General features: G+C 34.0%; 1 protein-coding gene across 1 annotated transcript in view; it reads left to right on the top strand.

The window, feature by feature from the left end:
- Hr4 (nuclear hormone receptor 4) overlaps positions 1–14,038 on the top strand; it is a 48,372-nt gene extending 34,334 nt beyond the window's left edge. Inside the window, exons 7-8 of the mRNA XM_077443347.1 lie at positions 12,864–12,979; positions 13,958–14,038. Coding sequence (XP_077299473.1) covers positions 12,864–12,979; positions 13,958–14,038 — 197 coding nt within the window. The remainder of the gene's footprint in view (positions 1–12,863; positions 12,980–13,957) is intronic.
- Positions 14,039–15,161: the final 1,123 nt, after the last annotated feature.

Raw genomic sequence — 15,161 nt, 5'->3', positions numbered from 1 at the left:
AAGACCCACTAAATATACTGAAATATCTACATATGCTTTACGATACTGACAGTGCAACTAATATTTACGAGGTTATGACTTGCTACTTCAAGTTTCTACCGCTAGGTGGCGGCTTTTTATTATTTTTTAAGGGTGCAAGTTAAGGCTTACAACATACAACGCAAATCATCATCATTTACACTATATTTACATATCATCATCATCATCTACAGCCATTCACCATCCACTACTGGATGAAAGCCTCATGCTTCCACCGGTCTCTGTTTTGCGCGACTCACATCCATCCTACCCCACATATTTTCTTAATTTCGTCTACCCATCTTCTCTGCTGTCTTCCTTTTACCCTTTTACATTCTCTCGGTGCTATTCTAGTACTTATTTTATCATTCCCATTTCAATATTTTCACTCTAACGACTACCCTCGACATACTTCATACCCACGTAATCCAATTACTGTCTTTCCTCGTTATGCCAAACATACAGCACTCCATACTGTTTTGAGTGCATTGGACTTTATTTAGGGTCTTGAACGTACGTACATACATATATAGTGACTTCAATTCCACGGTACTAAGCCGTTTAATCAATATTGATCGTAATAACTTTTAAGGTTGGCGGTTGCTATGGTTATTAAGTGCGTAAATGAGCTAATGCTGAACATGTCTGAGGATTTATTTATGTATAAATACTTATTGGGTACTTATAACCGAGTCCAAAATAAATTAAAATTTATATTTGACGCATGCAAAATATACCGCATTGAACGCATAAAACATTTCAATGATTAGAACTTTTTTTTTTAATCTTAAATCGCAATTCAAATGTGTAATGGGGAGCATCTTCTTAGCGCGTTTGGTGTAGAGATGCATTGAGCGTTTAGAAATTAGGACGAGTTCAACTAAGGTCAGGTTTAAAATACGAAACAAGTAAACGAGACATGCATTTCGACGTTAAAAATGTCGCCCTTGCACATTCCACTTGGAAAAATAAGCAAACGTTCAAAACAAAATGGCGACGCGACGAGCCTACCGAAAAATGCATGGATACGTTCACCGAAAATAGTGCGTTTCGCATCAAATCGACGCGGTATTGTTGTCGGCGGGTTCGCATAAGGTCAAAATTAATAATATTCGACCTATATATATTGTGAAGATTGTAATTGAAAATATCTACGTACGTTTATATGAGCACTTAAGCATGTACGTACGAGGTCGTCGAGCAATAGTGGCATTGTTTCAAAATGGCGGCGCGTTTCGTCTTCTCGTTCGGCGTCTCGATCGTTGTCCGGCTCCGATTTCGATTCGATTTGGCCGTAGTTAGGCAGGTTGCATATTGCAAAATAGAGACCGATTCGATTGTGGCCGCATCCGAGCGCATATTTCAGAAGCGGATGCACCGCAGTTAGAAATTAGGGCGAGTTCAACTAAGGTCAGGTTTAAAATAAAACCGCGCGTTTAACTCTCGAACGGCTACCGAGGATTACGTACGAATGTTACGATGCGAAGTGTGGCGGAGAAACCTGACGGTGTTCGCTTTTAAATAATGCAATTAAAACTCTCCTGATTAGTTTGTTGATTTGTTGTATTCGTTTGAGAATAGTACTTAATTTCATATTCAAGGAAAATGCAGGCTATAGTGCAATGCACTTTTACTGTGGAGTTATTTTTAAAATATTTCATAGCGTATGTATTGGCTATTTTGCGTTCACCTCCATACGGCGATAGCTCTTATCTATGACACAATGAGAGTATAGATATGTATTTCGCTTACATAATAAAGCCTTCCGATGCTGTACAAAAGAGGCGAACTATTATTAAGAAATGAATTTGAATTAATCATGAATATTAGCCAGCAGCATTGATCATCGGTTTAGCGTGTAATGCTTGCAAGTGAGTGGTTACGAGTCAATATCTGGCCCGGTGATGCTGAACAGACCTTGGATATATGACAGGTCGATTGTTTCTTATTAGAGTTTGCCAATTTATCTGATTTCATTGTAACGGTTCCAACAAATTGGCAACTTTGTACTGTTTCTCGCAAAATTTGAGTTTTCAGCATCTTGAAGTCGCTGATTCATAAATTAATGCAAAAATGTTTATCAAATTTATTCACAAATGTGTAAATATTAAAATATTCGGTGCGCTCCGTTCTACCGAATTTTCTCAAAATTTCTCGATACTCGTTTTCTCAACTTTTCGTCTGCTTGAACAGGAGTTTATATATTGTATACAAAAATGTTTTTTCTGTATACATGTATGTAATATCTTTAATACACGAGACATATTGTGATCATTCATAGATTTTTAAGTTATTAGCACATCTTTCAAATATTTAAAAACGTTAAAAAATCAATCCCTACTATATTTTTTTAATGCTTAATGTTTATCTCGTAAAATAAGTATGTTATTATGTAAAACATTTCCGTATATGTGTTTTGTATATATACAAAATCGACAACGAAATACACCGAAAAAGTTAGGCAAACGAGCCTCGAGAAATTTTAAGTTGATGGAATGAAGCAGACTAAATATTATTCTATTGGATTCTCAACATTTGACGGATTGGTATTATCGGCTTCTTCCAAACAAATTTTGTCTCACTTTACAGGTATTTTACGTACTATGCAGTTATGTAGTACCGCAGAGAGAATCTTCTTCTGCATTTTGTATTCTGGTATTTTGACCTACCTTTTCTCAAATATTATAGTTACATAATTAATGAAATTTTTATTTAAAATATCAATTTATAGTATTAAATAAGATTGGGAAGTTGACCTATGTATATATATATATATATATATATATATATATATATATATATATATATATATATATATATATGTATATATGCATAAATAAGGTTGTGTAAGTATTGAAACCATAGAACAAAATCAAGGGATCGACCCTGAACCGTTCAGTTCGTAGTCCAATTTTCCGCCGCATCGCTATGTATGCTAAACTGTGGCTCATACTTTATTTAGGCAAATCTAAAACGAAAATGTGAGAGTTTACACAACATTGAGAGCGACAATGTATGTACCTACTGATAAGAAACAAAACGTTGAATCGATTATAGCGCCGTTTCGCAATGATCGACGGCGATAGCGGTGAAAAGCTCTCGTTGTAAAATACATGTACGTACATTGAAATTAAATAGAGTGCACATCCTGTGTACGCATACAGCTCTCGTCCGATCATCATCGTCTATTTAATCTAGGTACCTACACCGATGCAAAATATAGCAACGCGACTGTATCCGATTGTGCACGGAAAACGCATCGCTCGTGAAATGGGGTCGGGTTCAACTTGGGTCGAACCGAAACTGCACAGATGCAAAGACGAACTTGCCCCGATGAAGTATGTACATACATGCATATGTACATATGTGCGTAACTTACGCCGATTGTGTGTGAGACGAGTTGTGAAATTTGACAATGAATCGTGCACGTGCCGATTGTGCAATGCGACTTCTCGAACGGGCAACATTGTTTTCCGTCTAGAATGTTTGACGATTTGATAATGATCCGAGATGTTTGTGTTCGTGGTTGGAGCGTTTGAGAAGCCGTGGAGGTACAGTGGCGTGTCGTGGATGGGGGATTGCTTCGTAATGTGCACGCACGCCTCTGTATTTCATTGTCATTTTATGGACGAAAAACTGGGTTAAAAACATAGTACATAAATAGTGGAAGTGGGAAAGCGCACCGGGGAAGCCTTTGAACTACACCTTAACCCTCTTATGAGCTGCACGCAGTTTTGGACCTAAGGGATGTCATTAATGTACATATGTATATGTATGTTACAATTTTTTTTTTTTTTTTTTTTTTTTATTTTATTTCATACCAGGAAGGCATTACAGGTAAACCCCAATGCGCCTTCCTGGCCAAATTACAAACAATACAGCATTTTTTATTATATACATAAGTCGCTAAATTACGAGACACTGACTTAAACTCGACAATTAACGAGACATCTATGAATTGTACATACATTTTTATTGTAATATTTACATTAATCATACTCAAATAGTGGTGACATAGTGGGTAGGAAGGATTTTTAGCCAATTTTTAATCGGGAATCGTTTCAACAATGAAATCAGAGAAAATTGGCAAACTCTGATAGGAAACGATCAACCAGGAGTCACAAATCCTGGTCTGACCAGCAGCATTACAGATATACTCAGAAAAATTCTTTTCAATCGAGGTCAGCTCAAGGGATCGAACTCGGCGCCTCTCAGTGTTAAGCAGAAGCTTAACGACCGAGCCACGCTGCTGGCTTAAATTAAAGTGTATCTTACAGTTGTAATATATTTTGACAAGTTGGAATATATTCCATCTAACCTGGTACTCGCTAGCGTTATAGTTGAAGTGTATTTTCAGTTTTAATATGTATGTTGTGGCTAATTGGAATATATTCCGTCTAACCCACGTAAGTTGATTCATATGGCGAATTGCATTTCAAATTGTCAAAATATATAACAACTGAAAATACAGTTCAATTATAAGTTGGCACCAGGTTAGATGGAGAAGTTAGGTTTAGGTGAAAACGTCACTCGAATAGTAAATTGAGTTGGAAAGTCACATTTTTTTTGTTTTTAACACATTCGTAGAGCTATCTTAATAAAATACTCATTACCTTTATACGTAATACTTTTGCAAATATAAACGCATTATTGCATTCTAAAGCATTCGTAAAAACATCATAACTGTTATATTACAACTGACGCACATTATTGAAAGTGTATTTGCGCTTGTAGTGATATAATTTACTAGTTGAATTATATTCGAACATGAATGACCCACAACATCAGTTGAAATTTGTGTATTACCACTGAAAATACACTTCGACTGTAACAAATATAATATAATAAAGTCGATATATTGGAAGTCATTTGTATGTATGTTTGTACATAAAATGCTTATTTCGTCACACTGTACATACAGGCGTTACGCCGACATCGCGCATGCGAATTCGTCAATTGATCGTTCGTATTTTAGACTACAGACGTCACAATGACAATGCGCAGTTTTTTTAATCGGTGCTTTTTTCTTACGAGTGCACGAATGCGTCCACCTTGTTATTATTATGTCTTTTTATAAAGAGTTTGTCGGTTTATTTATTCAAATTTTTGTGCAGGCAAAAAAGCCAACTCGATTGATGTATTCCAAGGGAAGCTTTGAAAATGTTGAATTTATTCATTTAAATTCTAATTCATTAAGTTATTCATGTCAAAGTACGTCTATTTCATTTGGATGTTTACCCGAGTATTACTTTCGCTAGTACATAGGTAGTATGCTAGTAATACTTTGGATACTTTCGCTTGTTGCTAATATGAAAGTTTTTTCATTGTAAAAGTCATATATTATATCTACTTAGCTATAATTTTTATAAATATGTACATACATATTTGCACGTATAACGTGAAAAATTTTATACAGTAAAAGAAAATCGTCGTGAAAATCTTTTGGGAAGATTTTTTCCATACGATGATACAAATTTTCGAAATTTTCATTTATTCAGAAAAGAGTATAGACTTTAAAAAATAAGATAAAATTCGGAAAAATTATATTTTCAAATTCTTTGTGTAGAAAAATTTACAATTTTGACGATTGTTTTTTGCTTTCCTTGATACTAAATAATTTATTAGTTTTTACAGGGCTCTTTTATATTTCATTTCAATCTTTATACCAATTTGTAAGCAAGTACATATGTATATATGTAGGTATGTATTGCGCATAATTTTTAATTTTAAAAAATTTAATTTAATTTATTCGGTCAGTAACTTTGGCTTGATTTGGTCAGTGAATTATGGAAAAAAATATCGATTATTTAAATGAGCACACACAACACATGCATCATCATCATCATCATTTACGGCCATTTGAAGTACTCTCCAACACGCTTCCATTCATCGAATCTCGAATCTCATCCATCTCATCCCACATATCTTTCTGATTTCATCCACCTTTCTTCCTCGTGGCCTTTCTTGCAGGTACCATTCGAGCATTTCTTTCATCCATCTATCGTCTGTTCTTCTAGCTATGTGGAACTACCAATTTCAATCTCTTTACTCTCACCATTATGTCAACCGCTTAGTTATATTTCTCACCCACGTGTTCCGTTTTCTACCTCTCCTCTTTATGCTAAGCATACAGCGTTCTATACTTCTTTGAGTGCACTGGACCTTATGCAGCATTCTGGTGTTCAATGCAAAAGTTTCACATCCATACGTCATCATTGGCAAGACACCATGATCGAAATTTTTCTGTAAATTGCTCGGTTCTGCGTAAAGAAAAATATTTTTATACAGATTGTACAATATATTTAGCCAATAAAATGTAAATTTTTTACGCTTCGATTGGCCATTTCATTGTGAATGAATATATTTACACGTATAATAATACAATAAAGCATGCATTTATTCATTCAATATTTACATACGAAACGAATTCGATTACAAATTATGCAATTAAGACTGTATCAGTATAAATCGACGAAAACAAGCTTATTATTTTCGTACATATATACATAGTTCATAAAATGTATAGGTAAAATTATTCAATGACTTTTTTTAATAGGAAACGGCTGTTATTATGTAAATGAAAATTTGCTGCTTTACATAAGCTGAAAAAAATAATATACATTTAAATCATATTGCATACGTATGTACATACATATAATATGCATTATGCCGGTTGCATAATGTTATTCTCCAGTTTATTTTATCAACACTTTCATAATACCTATACATTATATGCGCATATTTGATAAAAAAAAATACTCTCACTTTTTAAAATAAATAAATAAAAAACGATCCGTGTTGTAAAAATTCAAAAGCAATATCTTCGATATGCTTTTAAAATTTTCATATTCATTGAGTGTATGAAATAAAAATAATGTCGAATGTCAAGAACATAACAAATGATCGATCGATTTTTTTTATTTATTTGCGTATTATTATTATTAAAACCTTTTTATAAATATCATTTTACTTCCATGCAGTGTTATATAATAACGCATAAATCAAAATCACGTTCACTTTCCAAACACGTTGCTTCATCATCGTCGCAATGTTCCGCATAAGTGTCGTTATAATATTATAATTTCTCATGCATAATTTTTTGTACGGTGAATTTATTAGTAGATAATGTTACTAAAAATCCGACGTTTCTAATGCGTTCATTTTTCACCTCCAAGGACATCCTATTTCAGCTGAAGTTGTGTAATGAGACACGAGGCAATGCACTCTAGGAAATTCTAACTGTCTGTCTGTAAGATATTGTAGATTAAATTCATTATTATTTGAGCATTGAGTCAACCGTCGAGTATTTGTTTTTTAAACACATACAACATTTAATCAGTCAGGGACTGAAAATATATCATACTGATCATTTATGTATTTACTGACCAAATAAATGCAGACCTATATGAAATTTCTTATACCTACAACAAAGGAAGAAACTATCCGTACTAAAATTTTACTGTAATGTAATGAATATGTACATATTTACTGTAATTTAAATATGTACATATTCATATATGAAGAGGGAAGGGGTTTTTTGCATTGACACGTATGAAGATTTCAAAAAAATGAATATTATAATTATCAGAAATTCATAAACTCATTGGCAAAAACACATATGTATATACATGCTCATTTGTACGTGGATGGCTGGGCGAGTGTGCGGGGATGAAATGAATGGTGTAAGGGAGTGATGTGAACTGTGCATGATAAAACTGCTAGCGACAATAGCCTCGGGTGTGGCTCGTGTGTCAATAAATTTCCAAAACCACCCATTGAAATATCAACGGGCATAATACTAATCACCTATAAAAAAATGTAAACATATCTGTGATTTTTTTTATTCATGAGTTTGATTTATTTATATACTACATATACATATATTCACATTCGAATAGTTTTTCGGGAATGAAGTATCGTGATTTCGTTATTTACGAGCGATATTAATATATTACGGATTTTTTTTCCATTAATCAGCAACATACATATGTAGATCAGTGGTTAGCATGTTATACTTTCGATTGTGTGATCACGGGTTCTATCCCTGGCTTTGTTGCTGGCCAGGCCTTGGATATTTGACTCCAAGGTCGATGGCTTCCTTTCATATTTTGCAAATTTATCTGATTTCATTGAAAATTGGCAATTCTTGATTTGAGTTGAAAAAAAACAGCATCTCATAATTTGTTGATATTTAAAAATGCTGCAGAAATTTGTCCATAGATGTCTCTATGATGATTGTAATGTTTGTAATTGGTCTTGAATAATACTTATGTAATATGTTGACCATAGATGTCGTATTAATAAAAATGGGTGTATGCCTGTATAAATAAATAAATGGAATAATCCTTTGAAACTCGATTTAAAAATGACGGATATAGTTATATAAAAGTGTTGATTTCTGGCACAGTCAAAAATCATTATCCCGCAGCTGCAATTTCGCAATATGTAGGGTGCAATTTTTCAGCGATTTTTCACGCGAGTCGCCTTGAAAATTTCAACGCCTTTTTCTTTCGTAGCGGTCGTTGTGAAATTTTCGCAATTTCTCAGGTTGTTTCGTCTGCGCGGAGATGAAGTAACTACGTGGCGCAATCTACAAGTTGTTGCGCTAAGTTTTGCTGGGTTCAATGCTACCTAGCCGCAGTGCAGCAGGACGGACGGACTGACGGACACTTTTGATTTTTTTATATTAAAAAATGTTCATCGTTTATCTCCAGGTTCGATTTTAGCGTTGCCGCATTCGCCACAATGCCGCAATTACTTTCTCCGTTGCGAAACGTTACATAGCCGAGTCACAATGACGGCCAACTGACTATGACGGCACTAGAATAATTGCTATAGTGATAAAATTTCACTTTTTTTCCATCCGAGTCCCATTGTTGCAGTTCTATTTATTCTCATTTTTTTATATTTATATAACGAGCGGAATTCATTCGGCGAGGTTATGCGGAAGTTCCGCTTATCGCGCTCGTTATAGAACAATCGGCGAAATTTTCCGATACTTTTCCCTCGACTCTACACGACTATCAAAGTTAATAATTAATCACTTTTATTGTGAGGCTATACGTGCAGTTTTCACATTAAAAATATGTATACCACAAACTTAAAATTAACAGTTTGGTAGATAATTGAATTCAAAAACTTAAAAAAAAGAGGACACCTATAAGGGGAGGTGCCATTTCCGGTCAACTTAAAAATTTGAAAAAAATTTACGTCGTATCGATAAGAATTTCAGTAACCGATACTAAGTTTTAGTTCGATAGGACTAACTGTGTTCAAAAAATCACCAAAATACACTGACACACACACACATTTTTCTAGATCATGAAAACGTGATCAGTGATTGATTGTGAGTTTGAATCAGTCAAAATCTCGAGTTCGAATTTTCGCATGATCACAAAATTTCATTTATTGTTGCTACATACATAAATAAAGTAAAAATTTGAAAAATATTTGAACGTAAACGAACTTAATGCGCTGAAATTATGAATTATATATGAAACGTACAACCCTCTTTCCGATTTTATCGATAGAGATACGCAGCTTTATATTTAGGTCAATCGACCGATGATGTGAGTTCTGGCCAGGATATAAATATGAATCCAGTTCCATATGCCATTAAAAACGTATTGTGTATACTATTTGCCTACGTAGATTCGTAATTGGAATGTAATGTGTATTGTTTCAATATACAAAATAAATAAATGTAATAAAAATAAATAAATATTGGAGTGTGATCGTGTGGGTAACCCTGGCCGAGGCGCGTTGTACTGGCCGAGGTCAACGGCTGCGAGCGGTCGTCGAACCCCGCCTGCTGACCCACTGAGCGCACTCATACTCGCCAACAAACTACTCATACTCCTCCACTCAAACTCATACTCATATACTCGGACTCACACTCGCTCACATCTCACTCACTCGCTCACTCGCTCACTATTTCACTGCTACTCGTACTCGTGTTAGAATGCGCGCGCACCTGCCGACTCAAGAAGTTTGCTTATCTTTTCAGCAACAGATGGCACTATTGTACAGTAGGGTCTTTTTAAAAATAGATGTCTCATTTTTTGCAATTTTTTCAATTATTTAAATTATTATGTGAAATTGATGTAAAAAAAGTGTTTTTTCGTTCAATTTTTTTTATTTTTTTAAACAAAAGAAAAATAATAAATTTAAAAACAAAACATTATTTTATTCGTTTTGAACGTATTAAATAAAATTTTCATTGCTTTTGATGTTTTTAAATAACTATTATGTATAGCAACATTTTTGGAACTATACACGTATGTAATTTATCCTAAACATATAGAGAATAATAGGAAAACAATACTTATTCTGTATATGTATTATATTCGACAATTTTAAATTTTATAATAAAAAATAGTTACAATCCTACAATATTATATAAGATCTATAATATATTATTTCCAAATGTTTATTTACTGAGTGTCCGGCGAGCCGAGGAATTTTCAATGAAAAAAGAAGTCTTAAAAGATTTATTGAAATATTTTTCGTATTTAGAAAATATTTGAAGCTGTTGGATATTTGATAATATTTGAAGCGATCGAATTTTTTTCAATTTTGCTTTAAATGCTTTGATCAAACCAAACATCACAATTATCAATTCAATTAGTTTAAAAAATAATAATAATTTTTATTCCAGACGATAGGAAGAATAGTGTAATCCCTATCGTCCATATAAATAAATTTATGGATAGTGCAAAAATTAAATGAATATAATAATAATAATAAGAATTGCTGGCATATACATACATATGATAAAAAAAACCCACATTAATTAAAAATAAAAACGTTATTATTGAGACCAAATTTGGTACTTTCGATAGTTCTTCTGTTCGCTACTAATTAATATATTGTTTTGTCGTCAAATGGTGCTGATTTATTATTACCTTAGTTTAAATAATCAATAATTAACCATACAATATAATTTTGCAATTATTTTGGGATGTTTGATTTTATATACATAAGTACATATAAAAAAAAAACCAACAAAAATGAAACGTCGAAACTTGTCAATATAAAAACCTAATATTTAAAATACCTTGTAAAAATGATGAATATTAAAAGTGGGCTCAACTTTCAACCTCCATATGTATGTATGTTGCTTCGATGACTATACGGCAGAAAGCGATCTCGCACACGTCACTGAAATCTCGATCACGGAATATCTGGCACCCGAAAATTCCATCCATCGAGAGTGGAAATTCCACCCACGTGAACTATCATACTAACGAGAACTCGATTGCCAGATAATTCGTATTTGCCATTTTCGTGGCAACGATTGTTGTGTACTCGATCGCAATATGTGAAATAATCCGTTTACCATGTATGTTGTTATAAGAAGAATAATATGACATTCAAATTTAAAAAATTTCAGTTGCATGTAATATATTATTTTAGTTTACGATCACTTATTGTCGAACGTTTATCAGAATTGGATTAAACCAAAGTGTGATAGAAAATGTTATAGACGTTGGTTGAAACATGTCGCGCTACGACCAAATAACACAAGCGTTACTTCGTGCACGTTGGCAAGACTGATAATGCCGATTGTGACGTTTCGCGTCATTTCTGTTTGTTGTGCAAATCTCGACTGCGATTATTAGACATTTTGACCGAATTCCTTGGGAGAATAAGTCTATTATTCAGTACACGTTTAAAGAATCGAAATTTTCATTGAAATTGTGCGACTTCATTAAACAATACACGCTATCGATTGATTTACATATTCCTACAAACGTATCAACAATGTATGTAGAATATTGATTAACTTTCATTCATTTTAAAATTTAAGTAGTATTATTAAACAGCACTACTTAACTTGCTTTCCCATTTGATATGGACCCGTATACGCTCATGAACTTGGTAATGTAATTTATTTCTAAATTTTTCCAATATATTGATTCCAATTGAAAAGAAAAACATTTTATTATATTTTTGGTGACGATGGGGAATAATCAGAAGAACGACATCAACTATTACGAGACCGAGGCCCAGAGGAATAAACGTTTGTCAAGAAACTCTCGCATGGCCGAGATGAGGGCCAAGGAAACTCCTACCGAACGTCGTTTGAGATTGCAAATAAACGCATCTCGCGTAGCCGCGGCTAGAGCTCGCGAAACTTCAATCGAAAGACAAGAAAGATTACGTGCCAATGCTGCTCGCGTCGCCGCCGCCAGGGCTAGGGAGACTTTAGAGCAGCGTCGAGCTAGATTGAAAGCTAACGCTGATAGAATAGCAGCGGCTCGCTCTAAAGAGACTCCACTTCAGCGAATGGTCAGAATGCAAGATAACGTTGTTCGTAATGCCACTCACAGGGCAAATGAGTCATATTTCGATCAGTGCGTGAGGCTGCGGGCGAACGCTTCACGTGTCGCTGCGGCCAGAGCCCTGGAAAGCCCAACCGAAAGACGCAACAAGAGGAGGCCTAGAAAAGATCAGGCTTTGAAGTCTGTAAACTTTGGACAGCCTGCGAGCTATATGCCGATGGATAATGTATATGGTCAGTGTCATTCCGGCGGAATGAACGATCCGAGGATGGACGGAATGGAAAGGTCGTCATGAACGAAGTGTCTCTGAAGGGGCTTTGTTCGTGATCGTACCCTCCAGAGATTATATTGATTTTGCTTGAATCGATTCGGTCGTTCATTGGTAAGACTTACTATTGACAAATTTCTATCATTACGTAAGAAATCTTGTACGAAATTCACTTTTAGTTCCAGATTGATTACGATGTAAAGTTCCATGAGAATAATTTCATTTATTTGATCGCTCTTTTTACCGTATCTGAAGTATACATAACTAAATCATTTTTTTATTTCTATTTTCAGAAGAAGAGCTAGAAGGCATTCAAGAACGATACGTACAAGCGTTGACGAGTTTTCTACAACACTCCTCTCCACATCACCCAGCTCGTTTACATGATCTCTTTGCCCGCATACCAGAGGTATTTAAAATCATATCGTATATTTCACATTAAATATTCGAAAATTTGGTACTTGTTTAGTAGTGAGGCTCACACTTCACGCTTAAAATCAATTCTGCGACATCACGTGTCAACGCATTGTCAGCAGATTTTTTATTTTATCTTTAATTTATACCAGGAAGGCCTAACAGGTAACCCCAATACGCCTTCCTGGCCAGAAAAAATGTACATTTGATACAAATATTTTCAGTATTATAAAAAGTATGTACATAAATACATATAAATTAATATTCACAGAGACATTTATGGTCAAATTTGTAAATTTGCAGCATTTTATACAATTCAGTGCAATTCGAGATTGCTGAAAACTCGAGAAAATCCGTAGGGTTGCCAATTTTTTGGAACCGTTTCAATAAAAATCGGATAAATTGACTAACTCTGATAGGAAACGATCAACCTGGAGTCAAAAATCCAAGGTTTGGCCAGCAGAAACCAGCGGGATTTGAACCCGTGATCACTCTGTGATCACCACTAGTCTATTCTTCTGGTTGCAGATGGCTTAGTAACGTATAATTTTAAAGTTTATTCCTACCTTATAGAGGAAACGAAGATATGTCTTAAAACATCCATCAACTACTAGTCTCCTCTTATTTCCCCATTTGACAGAGCCCCACATTTGTTCTATCTATTGGGTTTTTTTCGAGATTCATGGATTCCATACGTATTGAGACTGTATAAACTTCAGGAATACTGATTTTGACCCTCGGGACATCTGTTGACATATATTCGAAATGTGTTATTACAGCGAAGCGTATTATGTAATTGATTTTTGAGCGTGAAGCGTGAGCCCCGCTACTAAACAAGTACTGAAAATTTATCACTTTCTTTATAAATGTAAATACGATTCAGTTGCTATGGAATTTAACCCATTTTAATGCACTTTGTACTGCCTGATTCGTGAGTATAAACGTTTCTAATGTGTTTTGTTTGAATTTTCAGATTCGGGCGGCAGCTGCTCTGCTATTAGAAAGTAAAATGTTTTATGTGCCCTTTGTGTTAAATTCGGCTGAAGTCAGGTAGTGGCTGGCATACCGCGGTCGTCAGCTGCCCTAGCAACCAGAGTCCGTCTGAACCTGGTGTCTGAATGACCGTGGTTTCACTCCGAAGCATATTTCCTTTCAAATAGGCAATGAAGATAATGTGTTCATTATTACGGCTGATAAATCGAGACTATATAATCGTACTATTTTCACATCAGTATTCGTTGTTGTATTGTATATTATTATTATATAATATTGTAAATTGTAAAAACAAAAATAAGTATACATATGTATTATACTATATATATGTATATAGTATATGAAAAAAGCAAACCAAAATTTTAGCCTTATAGTGAAATGTATGAAACTTGCACATCTCAAGCTTTCTTTGCAACGTGTTTGTTTTGTATGATCAATCAATGTGTACAGATATAAAGTTTTCATTTTATATACTGAAGAGCCGCTGCAAAAGTGTTGCAATTGAGATTTTCATTCAATGTGTTGTATTATTATACTGGCTATATCCGCGTATAATTGGTGATATGGGTATCCTGTCGAATGTACGTTTTTTCAGGAGTGAACCACCGTCGAGTCGACGAGGTTCGGACATTCAATAATATAATAATAATTATGATAATACGGCGTGTGTATTATTGTCGATGATAATTAAAAATAAATTAAAATATAAAACGTTACGTGGTGTTGTGTCGATATTGTGTAAATTATATCTTCATCTCTAACTCGGACAGCTATGAGACTGCGTAAGTAATCTTTACGAGTGTGACATTTTGGTGAAAGTTGATCGCAACAAGTGTAAATAGTCTAGATATATATACAAATAAATATATATATATATATATATATATATATATATATATATATTATATATATAAAATTGTTATTTAAACATGTGATATTTTTAACTTAATTGAACATAAAAACATTTATATGGTTACGTATATGTATAATAAATGTTTAAAATGGAAAATATGTAATAATTTACTTTTGTTGTACAGTTCGATGGATAGATTTCTGTTTTCTTATTATTATTTTCTCTTTACGACTTCAATATTACCGTGAGATATTAGAGTGGATGACGCATACGGTGGCTTTTGTCAAATCGCAGTGGGATGACCATTTCAAAACTCATATCTTTACTTTAT

The sequence above is a fragment of the Arctopsyche grandis genome, chromosome 12 (genome assembly GCF_051622035.1).
Source record: "Arctopsyche grandis isolate Sample6627 chromosome 12, ASM5162203v2, whole genome shotgun sequence".
In the NCBI taxonomy this organism is placed as follows: Eukaryota; Metazoa; Arthropoda; class Insecta; order Trichoptera; family Hydropsychidae; genus Arctopsyche; species Arctopsyche grandis.
The sequence above is the reverse complement of the archived record's forward strand: the minus strand, read 5'-3'. Positions and strand labels throughout refer to the sequence as shown.